This window comes from Momordica charantia, assembly GCF_013281855.1.
Source record: "Momordica charantia cultivar OHB3-1 chromosome 1 unlocalized genomic scaffold, Mcharantia_2.0 BLBB01000001.1, whole genome shotgun sequence".
Taxonomy (NCBI): domain Eukaryota; kingdom Viridiplantae; phylum Streptophyta; class Magnoliopsida; order Cucurbitales; family Cucurbitaceae; genus Momordica; species Momordica charantia.
The window spans coordinates 672,025-696,338 of NW_028275157.1; the positions used below are offsets into that span (position 1 = coordinate 672,025).

The window sequence follows — 24,314 nt, forward strand, 5'->3', positions numbered from 1 at the left end:
CGATTCAGTTTGGCTAAACTTAAGGCTTCACAGTGGTGTTCCATGTCATCTTTGTTTGAAAATTTCTCTCCCTCCCTTATCTATTATAATTGGGGAGCTTTTAGCTTATCTCTTAATTCTTGAGTTTATCTTGTTATCTTTCAGTTATTTTTATTTCATTTTTCACTCTTTCGAGAGTTTGTATCTTTGAACATTTTCATTCCTTTTCATTAATTCAATGAGAAGTTTGTTTCTTGTTAAAAAAATAAATAAATAAAAGGTAAAACTTCAAACTTGCAATTGAAGCTGCCCGCCACTTGTAAAACACGCTGCTGCTTGATATTAACACCACAAAGTGCTGATTTATCCCAATTTACTTTCATACCAGACAACCATTCAAAGGCCTCGATGGAATTGAATAAATTCCTCAACATAACGTCATTGTCCTTGCAAAAGAGTAGAGTATCATCTGCAAATTGAAGGTGGGAGATGTGCACATTATTGTTTCCTACTAAAAACCCCTCGAAGTAACCTTTTGAATAAGAGCTCTCCAAAAGACTAATTACAACATCACCTACCGAAACGAATAAGAAAGGAGAAAGTGGATCTCGTTGTCTTAGACATCTTGAGGCTTTTATTCTCCATTTTTGGCCTTCCATTAATAAGGATGGAAAAGTTAGTGTCTCTCACAAGTCACACAACTGTTGATCTATTTAATCCATATCTTCCCAAAACCTTTCTGTTTAAGCACTTCTTCAAGAAAGCTCTAATCGACTCTATCAAATGCTTTTTCAATGTCTAACTTGAGGAGCCAACCGGTCTTTTTATGACTTTTATAATCCTCCACAACTTCATTCGCGATTAGGATTGAATCCAGAATTTTCCTTCCATTCTATAAATGCACTTTGAGTTTCGGATATAGTAGAAGGTAGAACCATTTTTATGCGGTCCGCTAGAACCTTCGCCAAAACTTTATAGATGGAGGACGTAAGACTTATTGGCCTAAGACACTAGAAATCTGTCTAGCAAGGGAGTGATTGGAATCATTGCCCATTTTGGTCTAGGTGTAAATTTACCACTTGTCGAAGGAATTTCCAATAATTCCAACTCCTCGATGATGCTATTGAAATTTCTCATTCCTCTCGTGATTCTTCCCCCTGAGGTCTTCCCCCTGAGGGCCTTTTCGTTGACCATCTTGTGATGTTAAAGTCGCCACCAATGCACCAAGCTTTATCACAATATCATGACAGATCACAAACCTTAGACCAAAAAGTGCTTTCTTTCACGATAATCTATTGGTCGATATATATTTGTTATCCATATATCATTAGAGGTAGAAAAGAAAATTAAAATTGTTAAAGAATACCCCGTTGACAAACTTCTTTAACACTTAATCTAGCTTCGTCCCGTAAGATAAGGATGCTTCCTGATCTGCCAATAGAGGTAAAACTTGTCCAATCAATATCTTTTGAGCTCTAGAGGGATTTTGAAATCGAATTATCAATTTGTTGAAGCTTTGTTTGTTGTACAAGAACCACCTCAGGACAATGATTTTGAATGAATCTTTTGATCTTCAAGCTTTTCTTGTAATTGTTCAAACCCCTGACATTCCAGGTAAGGATTTTCATCAAAATCATATGATCTCCAAGCTTTTCTTGTAATTGTTCAAACCCCTGACATTCCAGGTAAGGATTTTCATAATGTTTGGTTGATTGGTACAAGGGTATGCCTACTTCTTTAAAAAAAGAAGGGATGTCATCAACCTCTTCATCTTCCGGAAATAAGGTACGAACTTCTTCCGAAGAAAACTGGGCCTAGAGAAGATCACAGGGATCCTCTGGAAGATCTGCAATTGATGGGAGAACAAGCTACTTATACTCACCACAAAAGTCATCCTCTCCATCTGAGAGATCGAAGGCCTTGGAATTTTTGACTATGTTATCCTTGGAAGAATTAATCGATCCAAAAGATGAGACGATTGGCCTACCATTTCGCCTATCTGTTTTAAGGAAATAGGTTGAATTTCGAAAAATCTTCTCTCTCTCTTGATTAAATGCATCAAGAAGATTTACCTCCATCGCCAGATTTGAGAGTTTGGAGCAAGAAATCTCATCCTCATTAGCTGTCTTGGAAATAAGAAATCGTCACCTACAATAATGGGGCAAAGGCCGTACAAGGCCTTTGAATTTCCCCATACCTAGGGGCAAGAAAATATACAAGTGTGTAAGAACTAGAGTGGATGCTAGGACAACTCCCAAGTTGTCCCTTATATAGTGATAGTTTACAACTACCCACTACTCCAGGGTAGTGCTCCCTCAAAAAAGGAGCCATTATCCCACTACCTTGGTGCCATTCTAGTTGCCACTAAGTTGGCCATGAACCCACAACTTCCCCCATTTTAGGAACCCTTGATCCCACTGTCCCCCTTTTCCTCTCTTTATATTTTTAGGAGGTTTTGACTCGATCATAATAAATGGAAGACGCCCACGTCCATGCTACCTTCGGGTTGGTGTTGTGTGCACTAGCCACATACAGCGTTGCGCACACGCACGCTCACACGCCTACCTAGCACGCGCTTGTCATCTTGCACCTGTAGGTCGCGCACCTGCTATCTTGTGTCTCGCAGGGGCGCGCGCCTCCGCTTGATTGCCTGCTCACCTATGTCCGTCCCTCGCATGCGGGCGGGCCATTGGCCATCCACTTGGCCCCATGCCCGCCTACATGTCTAGGGATGCTAGCCACCCACTAGCACCATGTGCATGCTCCTTATCCTGTGAGCCCGCACATGATATACCACACGTTTGTGTGCCACCCCACAACCTTGACATTGGCTCGTGCAAGGCCCAACGAGCCATGTCTTCATGTCTCAAGATTGAGGTCCTAACACCTTTCCTCTTTGGCCTTTCGTAGTTAGAATAGTGTGTCTCCTTGTAGAAGAGTTAAAGGCCCAACGAGCCATGTCTTCATGTCTCAATCTTAAGGCATCAATAGCCTTGCTTGTACTGCCATCCTTATGCTTAATTAGGAAATCAGATGTTTGTATTTAGGAAATCCGACATACATGCATTCGGTAGGGCCCTAATTAAAGCCTACAATCCTTGTTCATATGGGCTCCATTTTTGTCGGAGATCACTAAGTTTCTCGCTATAATACACAATTGGTGGCCAATCTTGGGAAATGACAGAACCTATACCTATGCCTATAATCGAGGCATTCACTACTACTTCAAAACAAGTGTAGTGCTTAGTTTGAGTTTAATGGTGTTAAAGATTTGCTTTTGATCTTCTAGCCAACAAAACTTCTCTTTTTAATATAATATGTTAGCTACTAAGGACTAACCAACTAACTTGAATGGGGTGAATTTTGGGGGCCTCACACTAACTTCCTAAAGCCAATCGCTATTTCCTACCAGCCCAACTAAAGCCAACAAGTACTTTCCAACAACCAAATTAGCTGGCTTTTACTTCCAACAACTATAACTTAACGGCTAGTTTAGCCAATTATCAAATAGAGGCCACTTTTACAAATATGACCCTACATCATTTTATTTTAAAAAGAAAATTGTTAGAAATAAGCAAGGAGAAGATACTAGAATTACTCAAGAAGATAGAGAAGATAAATTGCGCTAAAAAATTATGGTGTCATAAAAAATAAAAAATAATCCAATAAAATGTGCGGTGAAATTCTGCATTCTATGCTTGTAAAAATGATAAAACTTATGGAAAAAGAATATAACAGAATACTTATCAAATAAAGATGATTACTGGAAACATTAGTGTTATAAGCTCCCCGTTTGGTCTTAAAAGCTTCTGCATCTGTTGTCCCCAAGCTGGTCTCACAGCAGGTTCAATAGCAGAAAAAAACCTACATGGTTTCCGATAATGATCATGTAGGATTCTTCTTATAGGAAATAATTTTTTTCATTATCTCAACTTACGTATAATCAAAAATGAGGTCAAACAATTCCTTAGGTCTCCAACTGAAAAAATCAGCCTTTAAGAATGTGAAGTATCTCATATTTGGCGATGAGGAAGATAGCTGCAGCTCATTAAAAAATAGACTGGTGAGTTATTATTTGTAAATTTAATGGCAAGCCTTAATGGAGCAGCTTATTTCCAAAAGTAGAAGCAAAATACGAGTGCATAATGTCCAAAATTTGATATGCATTCATCAGAGGAAAAATTCGATCCTCATTCTAGTATCTCTATAACATCATTTTTCACATGGATCGAAAGGAATTACCAAAAGCAAGTAAAGATAGTTAAAGGAAATATTTTCACGAGATAAAGCTCAAAGACTAAAAAACTATCTCCACGACTTGATAATATACAATCCAAACTTTAGAATTTGCTATATATGTCCTCAAACATAACATACTAGAAAAAAGCAAGAACGAACTACCCACCAAATAAAAGTAAGGCAAAAGAACAGCCCCCAAAAGAAAATTCAAAAACAGACAAAAAAAACAGTCAAAAACACCATAAAAAAAACAAGAACTAAAGAAAAGAGGAGAAAAACTCCTGTCCATCAAAAACGTATCGACAGACCAGCAAACCAAACAACACAAAAAATTGAAACTTAGGTAAGAATATTTCGCCCTCTTGGAATCAGAAGCTACAGGTTTTGTCTTTAGCTAGTTAGGAACAAGAGTAATGCCAACTTGTTTAGAACAATTAATAGATCCTGCTCTTTAAAATGAAAAGGATTAAAGGCCTTTGAACAACTGGTGGATAACCCTTCTACCTTCAGTAAGAAAACAAGAAGAATTTTCAATCAAAACTTTATCTTCAACTAATTGAATAGAAAAATTAAACCATCTTCAATAAATGATCCAAACCACAAGCAGTAGAGTCCTAAACAATGATTTCTCTATCAAAAAAATCATAAACATTAAAATTACAATTTTCATTACTATCAGATAAATCGGGCTCCGAAAGGGAAATCTAGGGGGCCGTTCAAGCGACGGACTTGCAAGGAGTGAAGTTGAGTAAGAAACGCCACTCCTTGTTAAATTGAAGGATTTAAAAACTCCAAATTTGAACAGTAAATCCACTATTCAACTCCCCCAGTTTACTATTCAACACCTTACTTTATTTTATTCCATCTATTTTCTCTATCTTCAAGTGGGTCCCACATCGAATCATGCATTTTTTCTCTTTTTTACTCTTCTCACAATGTGACCACATCTCAAATTTGGTGGGTCCCACCCTTTTTTATTATTTCTTATTTTTTATTTTGATGGGTTATACCATTTTTCTTTCTTATATTTTTTTTACTACTCTTCCTTTCTCCCATTTCTCTTTTTCTAATTTCCAATTATTCAATTTTTTTTTACAATTTAATTGCTTCGGTTTCACTTCCCTCCATATTCACAATTATACATATTGAAGTTTTCTAAATTGTAATGCAAATATATTCTTTTAATTCATAGATAAATATAATTTTCAATTATTGTAAATTATATGAATCATAATTCAATTTTATGTGTACGTAGTTTTTTTTTTTTTTTAACATATGTATATGCAGTTATGTTTTGATATAAAAGAAATTTAAACATTTGATTTCATTAATTAAGTACATAAATAATCTTAATTCTTGTTCTCTTGTACATGTTTAAATAATTATAGTATTAAAAATATATAATTTTAAACGAGTGCCTTAAAATAAGAATAATAGTTTATTTTGAAATTATAAAGATAAAGATACTTAATTTCAAGCGAATAAATATTAAAATAAAATAATATATTTATTTTTTAAATTAGTCATTTTCAAAATAACAAAGTAAATTGTATTGTATTTTGAACTTGTTAAAATAAAATCTATATTGAAAAAATGTTTAATTTTTAAATTAAACACAATCAAAATAACAAATATAGATATATGACATTCATTTTGAGTTTAGTCAATTAAAATAATATAAATATGTAAGATTTTATTTTTAATATAGTGAATTTAAAAGAGCTAGAAAATTTCTTTTATTTTCAAGGTAATCAAATTAAAATAACAAAAAGTATAAAAAAAAATAAAGTAATTTTATCATTGCTTAAATAAAATTTTAAGATTATGCAATAGAAATAAATGAAATAAACAATATATAATTGTAATCATAACCTATTTAATTTTAAAATATTATCATAAAATAGTATAACTTAACATTCAAATTTTAGAATCAACATAAACAAATTTTAAACAAAATTTTATTAGAATCTAACTCTTAACTGTAGTTTTAACAAAAAAAGAAAAAAGAAAAAACTAACACAAATAATTTACACAACTCCAATCGTAATAACTCTGCAACTTGAACACAACACAGACTTCAAATTAAAAAACTATGCAACTTGAACACAGATTGAACGACTCCAAACTAATTAACTCCCCATAACAACTCAAGGTTTAACAACTTCACCCTACGGCTTGAACACCCCCTAGATGTTTTCTTTAGTAGAATGACACACACTAGTAATTTTCTACCACTATACCTTTATTTAAGTTTCCTACCACCGTGCCCTCATAACCCAATTTTTTTCTCCAAGAGAATTGAGAAACGTATTTGTTTTTTTTTTTAGAAAGGGATCCTCCATAAATGGTAGTTCTCACTCGATGAAACCTAATTATTCTACCCAAAGACCTGGAAGGCCTCGATGTATAGGCAGAACTAGAGGAAAATATGAAAAGGCCCTCCTCATAAAATGGTTGTGGTGATTCTTTAATGACAAAGATGACCTCTGGAAGCAAATATGAAATCTCCTCCCTAGGCCGTCCTACCTGCAAGTCCAACTTTTTCGGCACTGGTCTCATATTGCAAAACTTGTCCTCTCTTCAACATCAACGCGAGACAAATTATAAGAGATGGTTTTAGCACTTAGGCTTCAATTGCATTGTTGGAAGGATAAAAACACATTGCAGATTTGTTTCCAAGACCCTTCACCTTGACCTTAAACAATGGGATTGTCTATTATGGAGGCTCGTGCCCACTCTCTAATAGTTAGAACATCCCTTTTTGTTGAAATCTACTCAGGGGCTTTGGGGTGGATAATTGGTTAGTATTGTTGGACCATATCGGGCCTCACACTCTCCACAATCAATGATTCCAAGAGATGGCTTCTAACAACTCAAGGTCCTGCTCTTTAAACATTCTCTTAAGCATTAGATGGATTGTTGTGAAGCGACTAGATTAAAGACTTCTCAATGTTGTGCTCTTTCTAAGTTTTTCTCTAATTATTTCTTACATGATATTTGTATGAATTGGGAGACTTTTATATCTCCCTTTCCTAGTTATCTTTAATTTTTTGAACAAGAAATAAACCTTTCATTGATAGATGAAAGGAAAAAAAAATGTTCAAAGATATACACTTCCAAGGGAGTGAAAATAAAAAGAAACAGTGCAAGAAGCAACTTAGGAAAAATAAAAGCCTCCCAAGAATAATAATTAACATTAAGAGAATAATCAACGAACAAATTTGAGAGCAAACACCACTGGAAAGCCTTGAATTTAGCTAAATCATAACATTCAATCCAAACCCTCCGCTAATCTTCAAAAATTCTTTGATTTCTTTCAAACCAAATTTCTGAAACAAAGGCCCTAACCGCATGTTGCTAAATTATCTGAGCCCTTGGAGTGTAGTGAGGCGCGTGCTTATTGTCACGGTCATACATTTTTCAACCGTGTGGTGCCATGATCTAAGCTCGACCATGGCCAACCTTACGAGGAACTCTAGCTCCACCAAATCCACTTTTCGCGCCCTTTAGTGGCTTCGTCGCACCTTAGGCGAGGTTCTTTCTTCCTCAACCGAGCTTCACTTGCAGCGGAATTCTGACTTGTCTCGGCAATGCACGTCGCCTGTACGTGCATTTAAACTCTAACGCGACTCTAGCCGGCTTGCCTCTACGCTAGGCCAAGCCCTACGGCTCTACCTTGCCTCTACTCCAGGCCAAGGTCATCTGAACGCGACGTCGCAACTTGATTTCAACCATCTTGGTTCTCGGCCACTCGGCCGTCCCGCTCCTACGATGAGCCAGGACCTTACCAGGATGAGTTCTGACCCATAACGGGGCCAGAACGCACTTAAAACGCCAATCGGGTACAACCGGGAGATTCCTGCCGCTTAACTATGTCAAAACTAGCTTATCAGGCCCATCAGACGCCTGTAAGACCATTCCTGCCGAAAAACTAGTCAATAACGGGCTAAACGGCCTTACCAGGTACTGCGGGGATGATTCCTGCCGACATCCGGGCAAAAAATGATTAAACTTGGCAACTGGGATGAGTCTTGCCGCTTACCGGGCCAAGACTAGCTTTTTCTCACTTACCAGGTGCCCACCGGTACTTTAGGATGTCACCCCGAGCATCGGGATGTCATCGGGCTTCGCTGCTCACTTGGGCACGGATACCGAGAACCGACCCATGTGCTTGTCTTAATGATCGGGACCTTCCGGACATCCAGCCATCCAGACACTATCGGGGCACGACGACTCTTGCGCTTGTGCCGTGTCGTTCGAGCATACCGTACCGCATAAGGACCCCCGTGGTGCAACCTCCGACGCATGGACCAAGGCGCAATGCCGGCACACCCGTGTCGCCCGTCACTGTCCTCGAGTTTACTATCCTCGACGGAAGTCGCCCAAGACACTCGTCTTGTAGACGCTCGCCCTCGCCATGACACACGCATGTGCCATGGGGTGGCTCGCTTAGGCCCTGACATGGCCCAGGGGTGGTGGAGAGCCAACACCATGCCTCCCCCTAAGGTACATTCTAAGGCAAACTTGGTCTGGCAGGCATGTACGTAGAAAGTGGCGAGGAGTCACTCACCAACGTAGAGCGCACGTCCGAACTCTGATTGACACGAAACTTGGCGTGCTTACATATCTCACTAATATGCATCTAACTCTAAAGCCGCTCGTCCAAACTCTCGATGGAACCCCAACTTCTAGGGTCGTGGCCCGGGGCCCCAACTGGCCCCCGTTGAGCTTGTCACTGACACCACTGACATTGCCTTTTGCCTTCCATTCTGCATACGCCTTCTCTAGGCATTCTTGAGCACATCCATATGGTGTGTTAGGTGATGCACCATCCTCCTTGGTCGCATCACGGCACTTCTCTCTCGGCCCTTGACATGGCCCGATGGGCGACATATGCTGGTCGCTGACACTTGCACACTACGTGGGCATCACAACCTACTCTCTACTAGTATGGTTGTGACACTTATCACGCGCCTCAAGAGAAGCCCGAAGCGCAATAAGCATGTGCTTCGTGGGCTTTTGAAATAAAAAGCAAATAATAAAAAAAAATTAAGCAGGAGGCAAAAGGCAGAAGATATGAAAAGATTTTGTTGGGTCTTTTTTAAAAAAGAGTGCTGCAGTTTGGAGTAAATGTCAGAAGGTAGAAAAGATATCAAAAGATCTTGTTTTTTTTTTTGGAAAGGATATCAAAAGGCAAAGATTTTGCACGATTTTTTCCCTCCCTTTTACCATTTACGACAATTCTTCTCCTCTTCCTTCACATCAATGAAAAAAGTCTTCTCACTAAACCTCCAGACAACTCTGCAACATCTACTATCTCGATTCACCCAGCCCCCCCCCCCCCCCAGCAAGCAATCAGGCAGCCCTTTTTTCCTCAAATAGTAAGCTCTCTCCCTTTTTTCAAATTCTCCAATCCAACAGTAAGCTATCTCTCTCTTTTTCGCTTTCTCTCTCATGGAAGTATGCTAGTTTGTTATGGAAGTATGCTAGTTTGGTTTTCATATGTTTTTTAAGTGTATATATATTATTTATTTATTTTTATATATAGTGCGCCTCACAAAAAAAAACCCGCGCTTTTTATTGCGCCTCACGCTTAAGCTCCAGAGGTCTATTGGGCTTTAGTGCGCCTCGAGCTTTTTAAAACACTGATCCTAGGTGATTTTGCTTACGTAAGAGCAATTTCGAGATAGTTGGAAAACGACAAGGTTGTGGAAACACATTTGTTTTGAGCATCATTTAATTTCATTTCCCTACTCTTGCTTGGTTAACTAGATGCTTGAAGAACTTTTCCATAGGTATCAGTTTGAAGGTCAGAACATATATCCTTTGACTAAAAATTATGATGCTTTTCTTCTTTTTTGTAGAAAGTTTGCAGATGCAGTAAAAGCCCCTCAACATGGATGTACACGCCACCACTCAAATTTGGAATTTCATTGTACTGAATTAAATCAAATCTTCTTTGTAACTAGTACTGAATCACCAACACCATTCACAGCACTCTTTTTGTAATTTCATTCGCATCACTCAATTATGTAACCAAATTTCTTTTAGTCCCTGAGCTTTGAGTTTATTTTCATTCAGTCTCTATGTTTCAAAACATTACACATTTTCACTGATGCTCAATTTTGATCTCTCATACAACAAAGAATCATTAGTAACCCTAATAATAAAATATCTATCTACCCTGCCCCATTCTCCCTCCCTCTTCTACCCGACCATCTTCACCCCCACCCCCCATCTTTTCTCCTCCCTCCTCCCTCCCTCAACCACCAACTGTCCATGGCCGCCCCCCTCTCTCCTCCTTCCTTCTTGCTCTTCCTAGTGTCGTTTCTTTTCATGCTTGCAGCTTGCAGTGGTTCCGTGTTACAGATTTTTACCCAATATGGAAACCAATAGTTGTTGTGTAAAGAATACGCATTTTTGTTTATGGATCGAGGCTAATGTGCTTTATGTGGAAGATATACGGCACAATGAGGTGCTACCATTGAAATTATCACTATTAGTTTGGATTGAGGATCACCTGGTAAAGTTGATGCAGCTGCCAGTGCAACACTTCTACTTCTTTTCTACTCAGATGCAAGTCGAATATGGTGCGTGTAAAATCCAAAAGGTGACTTATGCTGCAAGTCATCATGTCCAATTAGTTGTATGGCCGCCAGCCGAGGGAAGAAGTCAGATTCATCGCTGCTGGATCTAGAAAATGTGGCTGGTTAGCGTTTTGGGGCGTGGTAAAGGTTGGATGGGAAAGAAATAAGAAAGCCACTAAGGAGATGAAAATTCCAAGGGATAAGGAATTTTCGAGAGTACAAACCAATGTGCGTGCTAGACCTTCTTTTGCAGAAGTTCTAAAGGGAACAAACAAGAAACAATTCTCGGTGGCACACTCTAGACAGTTCCCTGGGATGGACCGAGTTTCCACTTCTATCTTCAGGGAGCAAGGAAAGAAAGATTCTGTAACAATTGGGGATTTGAAGCACCTCGCATGTCTTCCAAACAATATTGGGTAAGAAACGAGTCTGATGTCTTAGATATGGACTGGGAGAATGCTATGGTTCTTTCAAATTATGCGCTCATGATTGCTGAAAGGCTATTTCTCATGCTTTCAAAGCAATGTTCTCAGAAAATTGCCACATTAATCATTTCTTCGAAGACAAGGCCTTACTTTGTTTTGAGAGTGGTAGATCTTCATCCTCAGAGTGGCTCAATAGTAAATGGTATAGACTTGATGAGTTTTTTGTGAAACTGGAAAGGTGGAATTTCGGAGAATGCTGCAAGAATAAAGTTACGACCTACTATGGAGGTTGGGTGAAGTTATGTGACTTACCTTTAAAATTCTGGAACACGCACTGCCTCAATGCCATTGGTACTCAATTGTGCAGTTCATTGAATATTTCCTCAAAAACTCTAAATTTGTTAGATGTTTCAGCCGCAATGATTCAAGGTGAGAAAAATGCTTCTGGTTTTATCCTGCATATATAGAAATCAAAACAAGTTTTGGTACGTTTGTGGTTCAAATTGAAGCTTCAAACGATTCTTCCCACTTGTCGCAGCAAGGCCTGCCCCTGGCTGATTCTCCAAATTCGTTGGATCTCCAACGTCGGTAGGACATTCAGGGAGTTGAAGAGTCTCAGCTCGATCCTTTGTGTTCTTATATAAATTAGAGAGAGGAGATTTAATGTTATCAGCAGAGGCAGTTCAAGCGGCGGATGACAATTCAAATGAGCAGATGATTGCGCGCGGCCCTTCGTCTTCTTTGTCTGCTGCCATGAGGGTTCTTTTGGATGGGCATCCAACTGGCCCAATAGCCATTAATAACTCCACACCTACCGAAGATCTTTCGAAGATTCAGGAAGGCAGCTTCATCTCCCCTTTCGGTAACAAGGATGTGAGACGTAAGGTTGATGTCACAATGGTTACAAATTGGCCAACCATCGCTTGAGAATGAAGATGTTTCTTTGAACCTCGATTAATGATTGTTGTTCCAACACTTCTGCTGAAATTACCGAAATGGTCTCTCTTTCGGCCCTTAATTACCGAAACGACCGTTGTTCCAACCCACAAGGGTTGAAATTACCGTCGCTTGAGAATGAAGATGTTTATTTTCCACCTTTTCCCCTTTTCTACTCAAAGAGAAAGCAGGTGTCCAAGATTTTGTTTGACAGCAACCCTTTAATGATTGGAGGCCCATTCCACTAACCTAGATGCCGCTTTTAATGAAGAAAGAGAGTATAGTCTTGGGGTTGCTCTTCGATCTAAGCAGAATGTGGACCACTGTCTTAATGAAAAAATCAGCATTCCCTCTTCCAATGTTTTACATACCTATGACTTCAGTGACTTTTCGGATGACAACAAAGGTTTTAACGTTAGCATCAGCAGCTTGGATTCACCATTTGACAAAGATGACCAAGAGACTTCGTTCATCAAGGTTGTTTCACTGGGCTTGGCAGAAGATCTTAATCGACTTTTCTTGGATGAAAGTGAGTTTGGTACTCTTCTTCCTTCAGAATCAGAACCTCCTCTTTCCCAAAGACAAAATGTGGAGCAGAACGAGGTTGCAGTCTGAAAGATCAACTTTTTTTTTAAACAAGATACGAACTTTTCATTGATAAATGAAAAGGAACAAAATTGTTCAAGGATACAAACTCCTAATCAGTGTTTTCGAGGCGCGCCCAGGCGCTGGCCTAAGGCGAGGGGCGAGGCGTTTTGGCCTGGACGCGCCTTGAACAGCGCCGAGGCGTGCGCCTTCAATCGAGCGCTCGCCTTTGTGCGCCTTGCTGCGCCTTGGTGCCATCGCCATAAGGTGAGGCGAGCGCCTCTTTGAAGCGAGGCGACTCCTTTTTTTTGGTTATAATTTTAAAAAACCCACACCCAAAAATCGAAATACCCATGCGAAAGTCTTCCTCTTTCACTGTCGCTTCATCCTTTGCTGCTGCCATTGCTACCGCCTTTGCCTCCACTCATTGCACGATATGAAGCCATCATGCCTTCCTTCTCCTTCTTCGTAGACAATCAAAATATTTAGTTTCACCTATGATTGTGTATTCAAGGCGACGTAGGTGCTCGGAAAGGAAGAATTAGAGATGAAGAAGAAGAATCATGAGAGAAGAATTAGAGATGAAGAAGAAGAGGAACTGGAAAAGTAGAAGTAGAAGAAGAATTGAAAAATAGAATAAAAGATATGGGGATTTGATGCTTCGTTGAGACTTTTCCTATTCCTTTTACGTTTTCAAGGCATGCACATTAATTGCATGCAATTTTATCTTGCCATCTGGAAGCAAAAGGGAAAGATGGCAATAATTTTTTTTTTATTTAAGTTAATTTATGATTTAATTTTAGTATTCTACTTAATCACTAATTTTATTAATTTCTTTTTAAATTTATATTTTTAATTTTTCTTAATTATTTAAGTTAAAATTTATTTGCACCAAATATTTTCACCTAAAGTCTTTTTGATATTTTGGTATTGATTTTTTGTATTGTTGACATTTACTATTTTGGTATTGATTTTTTAAGGTAATTTAAGCACTATATATATAATTTTTACTTATTAATAAGGTGCACCTCGCTTTAATCGGGCGTCGCCTTTGTATCGCCTCAAGGCGATCAAAGGGTTTGTCGCCTTGCGGCGCGCCTTGCGCCTCGAAAACACTGCTCCTAATAAGGGTGAAAAGAGAGCATAAAAATAGAACAAAACTACAAAGGAGTTTAAAGGTCTCCCAATTCATACCAATCAAATTAGGAGAATAGGGGAAGAATGCATTGGAAAGAGTACACCATTGAGAAGCTTTAAATTTGGCAATATTGAAGCAGTCAATTGACGAACGGCTGGAATCTTTGAATATCCTTTGATTCCTTTCAAACCATAACTCTGAAATAATCGCTTTAAAACCATTAATCCATAGCAGATTAGCTTTAGGCACAATCTAACTCCATTGAGAATCTGGAAAATGTTTCTAGCAGCCACACACTTCCAAATCCAAGCCAAATTGAACATCTGGAAGAAGGAAAACCAACAGGCAGAAGCATATGGGCAGAAGAACACATGATTCAAGTTCTCACCTTGTTCAGCACATAAAAAACAAATGGATTGTTGTAAAGCCATATTAGGGGACTTCTTTTGTAGAACCTCAGCTGTATTAACCTTGCCGCGTAGGAGAATCCAAACTAACATGCTTACACGTTTTGGGCTGCCCGAACTCCAAAGAGAAGATAAATGAGCTTTTGACAATCGCAAATCAGCTCCTCCGAGCTTACAAAGAGAGGAAACTGAGAAAAGTCCCGAATTTTCCAAGCTCCATCGACGAGCATCACTTTCCTCAAAAAGAGTAACCAAAGAAATACATGATAGGAACTCCGAAAACTCTACAAACTCTTCAATCTTTCAACGCCCTTCTGGTAACAATATTCCAAGAAGAGAACTCCCTATCCCAAGCATCCCAAACCGAAGTAAAGGGAGACGTCGAGGTATTATAAATAGAAGGAAAACTTTCCATGAGAGGAGATTCACTAATCCACAAATGATGCCAAAAAAAAGTTCTAAACCGTTTCCTAATTTGAAAAGAGAGAATTTCTCCATCTTGAGCCACTGATCGTTAATTTTGTTCTAAGGACTATGGCCCGAACCATGAATTTTAGGCATCACGTTCCAATTAAAACAATCAGAACCATATAAGCTGGCCACCACCCTACACCACAAAGCAATTGGTTCCACACTAAACCGCCATCCCCATTTAGATAAAAGCGCGTTGTTTCACTTAAAAATACAGCCAATGCCCAAACCGTCAGCTTCCCTAGAGAGAGAAGCAATGTCCCAACGAATTAAGTGTCTCAAGGAACCTTTCGAGGAGTCACCCCACAAGAAGGAATGGATTTTCTGCTCAATCTGTTTACTGATCATCACCGGACCCTGAAAAATAAAAAGATAATAAAGGGGGATGCTTCCAAGAACATGTTGACACAAAGTCAATCTACCACCTTTTGACAAGTGGTACCTCCTCCAACGATCAAGCTTCTTAAAGATTCTTTCCTGGACCGGAGCCAAAAAGAATCAAGTTTAGGATTTCCTCCTACAGGCAAACCCAAATATATAATCGGAAGGTGTTTAACTTTACAACAGAAGGAATTTGCAACCTGCTCTACCCTTTGATCTTCCATGTTGATACCACACAAAGACGATTTCTCCCAATTAACTTTAAGACCGGACAATCACTCAAAGGCCTTAACAGCATCAAATAGGATCTTGAGCATCCCATCACCATCTTTGCAAAACAATAGTGTGTCATCGGCAAACTGTAAATGGGAGACATGTATGAAATCCCTCCCAACTACAAAACCCTCAAAGACTTCCTTTAGATATATGTTGTCTAGCAAAATGCTAAGCAAATCACTGATCAAAATGAATAGAAAAGGAGAAATGGGGTCTCCTTGTCTCAAACCTCTCGAAGCTTTAATTCTCCTCTCAGATACCCATGGATAAAAACCGAGAAATTGTTGCCCCTAATGCAACCATTAATCCACTCAATCCACTTCCTACCAAAGCCCTTCTGTTTAAGAACCTCCAAGAGAAAGTTCTAATCTACTTTATCAAAAGCTTTTTCCATATCAAGTTTCAAAACCCAACCTTTCTTCTTTCTACATCGATAATCATTCACCACTTCATTTGCAATGAGAACAGGGTCGAGAATCTGCCTTCCACTTATAGAAGCGCTCTGATTACAAGAAATAGTGGATGAGATAACCTTGTTGAGTCTTTCTGCTAACACTTTTGATAAAATCTTGTAAGTGATGGTAGTAAGACTGATGGGACGGAAATCTTTCACTTTCTCCACTCCTTTGGAACAAGACATGAAATTCTCCTTAATACACGAATTCACCCTACCATTGCAATAAAATTCAGCAAAAAATCTCGAAAAGCCAGCCTTGCAATACTTCCAGAATTTAATGAAGAATTCAGCTGTAAAACCATCCGGTTCCAAGGCCTTATTCTTGCCAAGACCTTTTAGTGCACTCCAGATTTCGCCTTCCTCAAACGGTCTTTCTAACCATACTCTGTTTTGAATAGAAATAGGCCTCCAAGTAAGGTCCACTGGTAGAAAACACTGCTGATCCTCCTCCTTATAGAGATTTTCAAAATACTGAACAATTTCCAGCTCAATGTCCCTCAGATTTACTAAGGGATGCCCTGCAGAATCTTGCAACTCTGATATTAGAGCTTTCCTCCTCTTGGCTGCCAACCTGTAAAATAACTTATTGTTCTCATCTCCCTCCGAAAGCCACCTGATTTTACTTTTTTGGAGAAGAAATTGTTCCTCGCGAATATAGAGATCCAGCAGATTCTGTTTTCAGGAATATCTTTTCACCACTTCATCATGATCTAAACCTGAATCCTCCTCCTTGTCATCAAGCAACGAAATTTCTTCAAGAAGTTTTACTTCAGCCGCCTTTCCCTGGTGCTCTTTCTGATTATGCCACTGCTAAAGGGCAATCTTCAAGTTTCTAAGCTTAGAGGAAATTAGATAACCTGCCCAACCATATGATTTATCATCCGAGAGCTTGGATTCAATTAAACTAACACAATCCTTGTCCTTCAACCAGGAATTAAAAAATCTGAATGGATAGGCCCCATAAAATCTCACCTGAATTCAGAAAAATGGGAAAAATTATCAGAGGTAGTTCGTTCAGCTCTATACACTGAGAGTTATGGAAGAGGGAGTCCCAATCTGAAGAAACAAAAAAACTGTCCAGCAGCGAATTTGTACTATTCTTTCCCATCTTTGACCATGTATAATGTCCATTGGATTTCCATAATTTCAAGCTCCTCAATGACTTTATTGAAAATCTTCATAGCCTTCGACTGTCTTCCACCAGAAGAACGATCTGATGCCCATCTTGTGACATTAAAATCATCTCCCATACACCAAAATTTGTTGGAAAACCCGACTAAGTTGCTAATTACTTTATCTATTCTGAAATTCCCCTTATTCCTTTCAAAGCTTTCAATGAAGCTCATCTTCTTGGAACGTGTTTGGTTATTATTGAAAGGTTTTTCAAGCAATAGTGTCCAAATATAGTCTTCAACAAACAAAAACGAAGTTGGCAGATCGGATTTTCATCAAATCTCTATGATTGGGCAAAATTAGAATCGGAAGGCAGCTCAGATAGTTGGCCCATTTTATGGGATGCTTCCAGAGTTACCGCTATTCCTGTCTGAAGGAGAACTTCATTTGTCTCATTCAAAAGAAAGAAACAGCCATGAATTAAAGGATTTTAGGCCAATTAGCCTTCTGTCCTCTATTTACAAAGTGTTAGCAAAGGTGCTTGCTTATAAAACCAAGCTGGTTTTCCCTCGACTATTGCCCCAAACCAAAGTGCATTCATTGAAGGTCATCATTTTGGATCCTATTCTCATTGCATCCAAATTAGTTGAGTACAAACTTAAAAAGAAATGGAGCTGGATTATTAAGCTAGAACTTGAGAAGGCTTTTGATATGGTCAATTGGGATTTTTTATCCATGGTGCTTCAGCAAAATAATTTTGGACAGCTTTGGATTCGTTGGATCAGGGGTTGTATCAAAGAGCCTCGCTTCTCAATATTTGTTAATGGCAGATCAAGAGGATGGGTTCATGATTCTAGAGGCTTAAGGCAAGATGATCCTTTTTCATCTTTCCTTTTCCTTCGAGTAAGCGATGTGCTTGGTTCTCGCATGGAAAATATCTATGCCCGTGGTTCTTTTGAAGGCTTTGTTGTTGGTAGAAACGCCGTCCACATTTCCCATCTCCAATTAACAGACGATACTATCTTGTTTTGTAAGGATGATGATTCCATGTTAAAAACTCTCTGTGAAACAATAGCAGCCTTTGAGGTGGTTATTCCAACCTAAAGGTGAATTGGGAAAAGTCATCGGTTTGTGGTTTAAACATGGCTATGCACAGAGTCTCTCTTATTGCCTCTCAATACCGCGCTAAAGTTGAAACTTCACCGATTACAAATTTGGACTTGCAGGCTTGCCTCTAGGGGCAATCCTAACTCTTTAGTTTTCTGGCGACCTATCCTATAAATAATTTCTAAGAAACTAGAAAGGTGGAAGAGGTTCCAGTTATCACGAGGTGGTCATTTGATTCTTTGTTCAGAAGTCCTAGCCAATCTTCCCACATATTTCATGTCCATCTTCCAAGTACCTACTTCAACGTGGAAACAAATTGAGAAATTAATGGGATCCTTCTTTTGGAAAGGTAATTCTGATAGTAAGCTAAAGCATTTAGCAAATTGGCAAGTCACAGATACACCTTTTGAGAATGGTGGTCTAAGCTTAGGAGGGTTGTACGCTAAAAACAAAGCCCTTTTGACCAAATGGAGCTGGAGATACTGCTTTGACTCCTCTTCCTTGTGGCGTTCGGCGATTGACAGCATCTATGGTTCAGATTCTTTTAATTGGCAGTCTCATCCTACATCTAATAGAATGCTCTCGGTGTCCCTAGGTTAATATTTCAAAGCATTGGCAGTTAGCAAAGTAGCATGTTTAAATCTGTTGTTGGGGATGGCTCTCACTTCTTTTTGGCTTGATACTCGGGAGAGCGGCTCTCCTTTTAAAGCAAGGTTTCCACATCTCTTTTCAGTTTGCACTAATCCTTCTAGCTCCGTCTCATATTGTTGGGACACCGTTTCTCTAGCTTGGAATATTGTAGCCAGAAGGAATCTTAAAGATGTAGAATTCACGGAGCTGTCCTCCCTACTTGATATACTACACTCTTGTACTTTATCCAACCAACCGGACAGACTTAGTTGGAACCTCACCTCCTCTGGTGTCTTCACGGTTAAATCCTACTCAAGGTCTAAGATGGTCACAAGATTCCTAAGGTGTTGGTTTTAGCTCTATGGAAAGTCGGGAGAAAGTTTCAATACTTTCATGGGTTTCTCTATTTGTCAATCTGAATACCTCCAATATTCTCCAAAGAAAGCTTCCTTCCTCAGCTCTCCATCCGTCCATTTGTGCTCTCTGTTTGGCAGAAGATGATGTTCTTGAGCATTTGTTCTTTTGGTGCCCATTCTCAGCACACTGTTGGAGTTCTTTGTTTATCTCTTTCAACATCCACTGGGTTTTTTCAACTGCAGCTAAAGACAACCTAAGCCAACTGCTCTGTGGTCCCATTCTACCTCCCAAAGCCAGGGTCCTTTGGGTTAATTCAGTGAAAGCTCTGATCTATGAACTTTAGTTTGAAAGAAACCAACAAACCTTCGAAAACGAGCAGCGGGGTCAGTTGGATTGCTGGGATCAGGCCAAGTTTAAAGCTTTCCAATGGTGCTCGCTTTCTTCACTATTCAAGCATTACTCCATCTTAATCATATATTCCTCATAGGAGGCCTTCTTAGTACCTTAGTTTGTTGTTCTACTGTGTTTTCATTTATTTTGCAGCATCTACTTTTTCGTTCCTTTGGTAATTTGTATCACACTTATACTTCTTTTCATTTACCTTAATGAAAAAGTTGTTTCTTGTTTCAAGAAAGAATACAAGAAGCTTTGAGGAAAAGAAGCTTTGACCAAAAAAATAAAAGCTTTGAGGAAAGATCAAGGACAAATAAGGTAGTATATCCTACCAGGCAAGTGACTAACTAAACAAATATACAATAACTAAACATTTACATATGATAGAATATTAGAATAAAATATACCTTGAATAATTAATAGAACAAATAAGAGGCCTTGGGGCAGACGTGCATGCCCTCGGCCCCGGGTATAGGGGAGCAAAGCTCCAACTTCCAGTTATCAAAAAAAACTAATAGAACAAATAAGAAAAATATCTGGTAAGATTCCAACAGCAACATTCACAAATAGTTTCTCTTAAAAAAAAAATTCCAAAACTGCCTACACTTTTTTCTGTTCTTCGATTATTTTGCCTCTGAAAAGAAGCAAAATGTGGAAATAATCTACTTATACCTCTCTTGCCTTTTGTATGGCATTTTCTGATATGTCCAATCCAATAACATAGCGCTCAGAGCATGCCAGTTGTACAACATCGTGTCCCTGTCATATTTAAAAACTTTGATGCTTTCATTAAAAGCAATAGTAAGATTCTAGCTAATTGCTAGGTGCAAAAATTGAATTCCATGAGAATGTAGAGAAACAACTAAATTAGATGGAAGGAAAATGCTCAATTTAAAAAAAGCATAAATTGGGAGTGGTAGTATCTTGGTTATTTTGCAGTGCATCTCATTTGATAGAAACTGTATAATTTTGTATGACTAAGTTTAAACTGATTCTAACAATCAACTGTCCATTGGATTCGTCAGGGAAGCAAAGTATTCCCAGTCGTGCTAAATCATCTGTTCCAATGTTCATTCTATAGTATTTCAAACTTTCATATAACTATCATTGCTGTCACATCCATTCTTCAGACATTTATATACTGTAGCTCGTCTTTATTCTTGGCGATTGGAATTCTAAGTGTAATTTGTAAAGAGGGGTTTTTCTTTGTCGTCTTTGTCTTTTACTCTTTTGGTCAATGCTGTTTTATGGCATGACTTTGCACTTTTATCTTTATTTTTTTAATATAGAAAACAGATAGACTTTCATACTTCTGTCTTTATAAATGGAACTTTTATTTTAAATTAGTAAAAATAGCAATTGATTCTTCAGGCTTGTTTTCGGTGAGCTCTTTATGCTCGTTAGGCTCTTCAGCTTCCCCTATTCCAAAGGTTTTCTAACTCAGCGCTTTGGAAATTCAACATGTCTGCTTTCTTGGATTTTAATTAATGGGAAAGTAAATGCAGCAAATATCCTTCAGAAGAAGCTGCCTGATTTAGTCTTATCCCCATCAAGGTGTGTTTCATGTGCGGCTAGTGGAGAGTGCCAACAGCATCTCTTCTTTCAATGTTTGTTTGCCTTGGCCTGTCGGGAGTTTCTCATCAATTTTCTCTGTGTTTGGTCTTTTATTCGAGCGTTCCTTCCAACATTTTGCAGCTGCTGTGTGGTCCAGTTTTCTCTCCAAAAGTGAAGCTGTTGTGGGTTAATTCCATTAAAGCTTTATTATCAGAGCTTTGGTGAGAAGAAATCAAAGGACTTTTGAGGACAAAAGTAGATTGCCAAAGGAGTGTTTTAGTCTAGTCAAGTTTAAAGTCTCTCATTTGTGTTTTCTAATTATGCCCCTAGTATGATTTCTTCTAATTAGGAGGCTTTTATAACTCTCCTTTAAGTTCTCCACTTCTTTTAGCACTTCTTCACTACTTCGAGAGTTTGTATCTTTGAACAATTTTTGTTGTTTTCGTTCATTAGTGAAAAGTCCGTATCTTGTTAAAAAAAAATAGCAATAAAATCACAAATAAACCAAATTACATACACTTCCACATCCAGGAACAAGGGCACGACCATTTGGAAGAGCTCCTATTGCACAGAGATGACTAATCACAGGTGTCGGCTGTCCTAAATCCCATGGTGTCAGACCTTGCTCCCAGCATATCTCCCAACCACCTAATTAGTAAACTTTTGAAGCATGATCACAATGGATGACATATTATAGTTACAGTAGACAACATCAAAAATGAAAGGATATCCAGTCCAACACAATGCAAAAACATGAAAAAAGATGTCAGCAAAAATTGACTCGTTGAGACCCATGCCATTGAAGTATGATTGCATATAATTGCCCGTGCACATGTATCACACATGAAGCTCGGCATCATGCCATATCTACATGCTGCGCCGAGTGCCCAATTTCTGTTTAGGCATGCCACCCAACATTCTTACCCGATATTCCCAAGCTGCCCAATGTCCAGCCTATCCTACATGTCTCAACCCGGCTACATTGCCACTTGCATCTGTTTTATGTGATTGGCACTAAGCCCAACACATGACACATGCATCTGTGCAAACCAAATGCACCATGCCACTGATCACTAGACTCATGCTTCTTGTAAAGCCTCGTGCTTCTTGTAAGCCTCATTCCAATTGTCTATTCAATTGTTCGGCAACATACCTTTCTAGCATGCCCAACCTCGTCCATGCAACCCTCCCTAACATGTTTGCCACTCACAGACACGTTCATTTGTTTAACCACCTTGTCAAACACCCCACTAGAATATCCACTGACCTCTTTATCCTAAGTATAGTCGAAGACATGTTATGCCATTGAAGCACCATACAATAATGGGACACTAGACACAATAGCACTGGTCTTCCTAGAGAAACTCTCTATCCCACACACTATTTAAAAAAATAAAAATAAAAAATCCAAAAACTAACGAAATGAGATTTTAGTATCCATCTAAATATAAAAGTGAAAACAAAAGGTAGCCACCCATCACAAATTTATAAAGAAATCCACTTTTTACGGCAAAATGTGTTGAGCAAAAAAAGGTTCCCAGGCAAACACTCAAACAAGTCTATAATAATTATTCGCTGTTAAGCTGTTCAAAAGAGTGCTAATGTCAAGCAAATATTATCAGCCATTTCATTGAATTGAAACCTATCGATGTACTATTTCTTGAAATGCAACCTAAATCGCCGGAAAATTCCCATTCTAATTAGGTATTCATCCTTCAAATAACATAATTGATCCCAAAAACGGCAATACATCACGAACACGACGCTTAAGGCCAAACGTGACAGAACAGGTATAAATCGAAAAATGTTGAACTAAGAGAAAACTGTAACATCCAGCGAGTCATTCAAGTATACTCTAGGAAGCCTAAAACAGACAGAAGCAAAATTTCAATTGTGCAAAATTTTCACCAAATACACGAATCCGAGAAAATATGAAATCAGTTGAAATTCGCATTAAACAGGGTTGAAAGAAACTCGCCATTACCAGTTTGGTCGGTGCGCATAACGTTTTGAAACTTATCGAGACGCGATTGATGATCGGATTTCGAAGCGTTGTGTTGTGCATTATCTTTGTTCATCCTAATTTTCGTCGTCAGAACTCGATGGCTTTGAAATGGAGCAGCTCCAAGTATTGAAGGTAATTTTCTAGTGCCGAAGAGCATAACTTGGAAGCCGAGAAATTTACAACGTTTCAATTCATTAATTAGCAAAAATCCCTTAAAATGCGGCTTTCAGGGAACCATATTTCTGATCCAGATGCCTCCCCTTTTACCTCTCTCTCCCTATATACACACTATTTAGATGTGGTTTCAAATTTTAATCAATATAATTTTTATTGGTGCTTAAATATTAAAATTTGAGTATATCGCTGTAAACTAAAATGGTTACTTGATGGAACGTTTGATTTTGGAGAGAATATATTTCATGGACCATTTTTTTCTTGAAGAAATTTATCATGATCATGGTTAAAACTAAAATTTTGATTAATATTCATTTTAAAAGAGTAATATACTGCATAATTGACATAAAAGAATTAGAAATTTAAGTAAAGAAAATGTAAATTATGTTAATGATGGATAGCTTAATTTAAGGATAGTTGAAATAGATATTTTTTTTTTTTGGTAAAATACATTTTTAGTCCCTAAGTTTGAGGATAGATTTCTATTTGGTCTCTAAGTTTCAAAAAGTGACAGTTTAGTCCCAACTTTTAGAAAATGGTTCTAAATGATCCCAAAAGTTAAACTTTCGTTAGTATCGAAATGCTGACATGACCTTTTAAGGTCTTAGGTGGCATTTGTTGATGTGGCATTTGTATTTTTAAAATAAAAACAAATAGTTGTTTCTAAATCTTACGTGCCCTTTAAAAAAAAATAGAGAAAATCGTGGTGTTTGGCCAACAAAAAAGAAGAGAAAACTTATAGAGAATCTGGAACACACTTAGCAAGAAAAAAGGAAGGAAGAATCAAACGGACTGTGTGCCAACAAAACTTTGTTCACTACAGTATTCAAGAAGGTAAATTTTTTCTGCGAAGCTAAGAAGACACAACGTTGTTCACTACCTTTGAGTAACGCTTCCAAAGGAGATAAGGCAAAATAGAAATTTTTTCTTACTTGTTGTTAGAAACAATTGTTACTAATACTTTCAACTTTTATTGAAAATGGAAATTTGTTTTGGTGACAGAGTCTAGGATTTGTTTGTTAGGATTTTGCTAAAACTGAATGTGTATTTTTGTTATGTTGTGTTTTTATTTTAATGCAGAAAAATGGATGAGGTTGGGA

At 38.3% G+C, this 24,314-nt stretch overlaps 1 protein-coding gene across 7 annotated transcripts in view; it reads right to left on the minus strand.

Annotated features, from left to right (window-relative positions):
• Nucleotides 1–23,327, minus strand: part of HOL3 (S-adenosyl-L-methionine-dependent methyltransferases superfamily protein) — a 51,337-nt gene extending 28,010 nt beyond the window's left edge. For 2 of the 7 annotated variants that reach the window (XM_022293673.2, XM_022293675.2), the window contains exons 1-5: nucleotides 23,020–23,324; nucleotides 21,553–21,683; nucleotides 20,154–20,240; nucleotides 3,917–4,017; nucleotides 3,744–3,843 (exon numbers count right to left, since the gene is read on the minus strand). In XM_022293673.2, the coding sequence (XP_022149365.1) occupies nucleotides 3,744–3,843; nucleotides 3,917–4,017; nucleotides 20,154–20,240; nucleotides 21,553–21,683; nucleotides 23,020–23,197 (597 nt within the window). In that variant the 5' untranslated portion in view covers nucleotides 23,198–23,324. Of the gene's footprint in view, nucleotides 1–3,743; nucleotides 3,844–3,916; nucleotides 4,018–20,153; nucleotides 20,241–21,552; nucleotides 21,684–23,019 lie in introns of all 7 variants that reach the window. The other 5 variants (XR_015790241.1, XR_015790244.1, XM_022293674.2 and 2 more) reach the window with 5 other exon arrangements.
• Nucleotides 23,328–24,314: the final 987 nt, after the last annotated feature.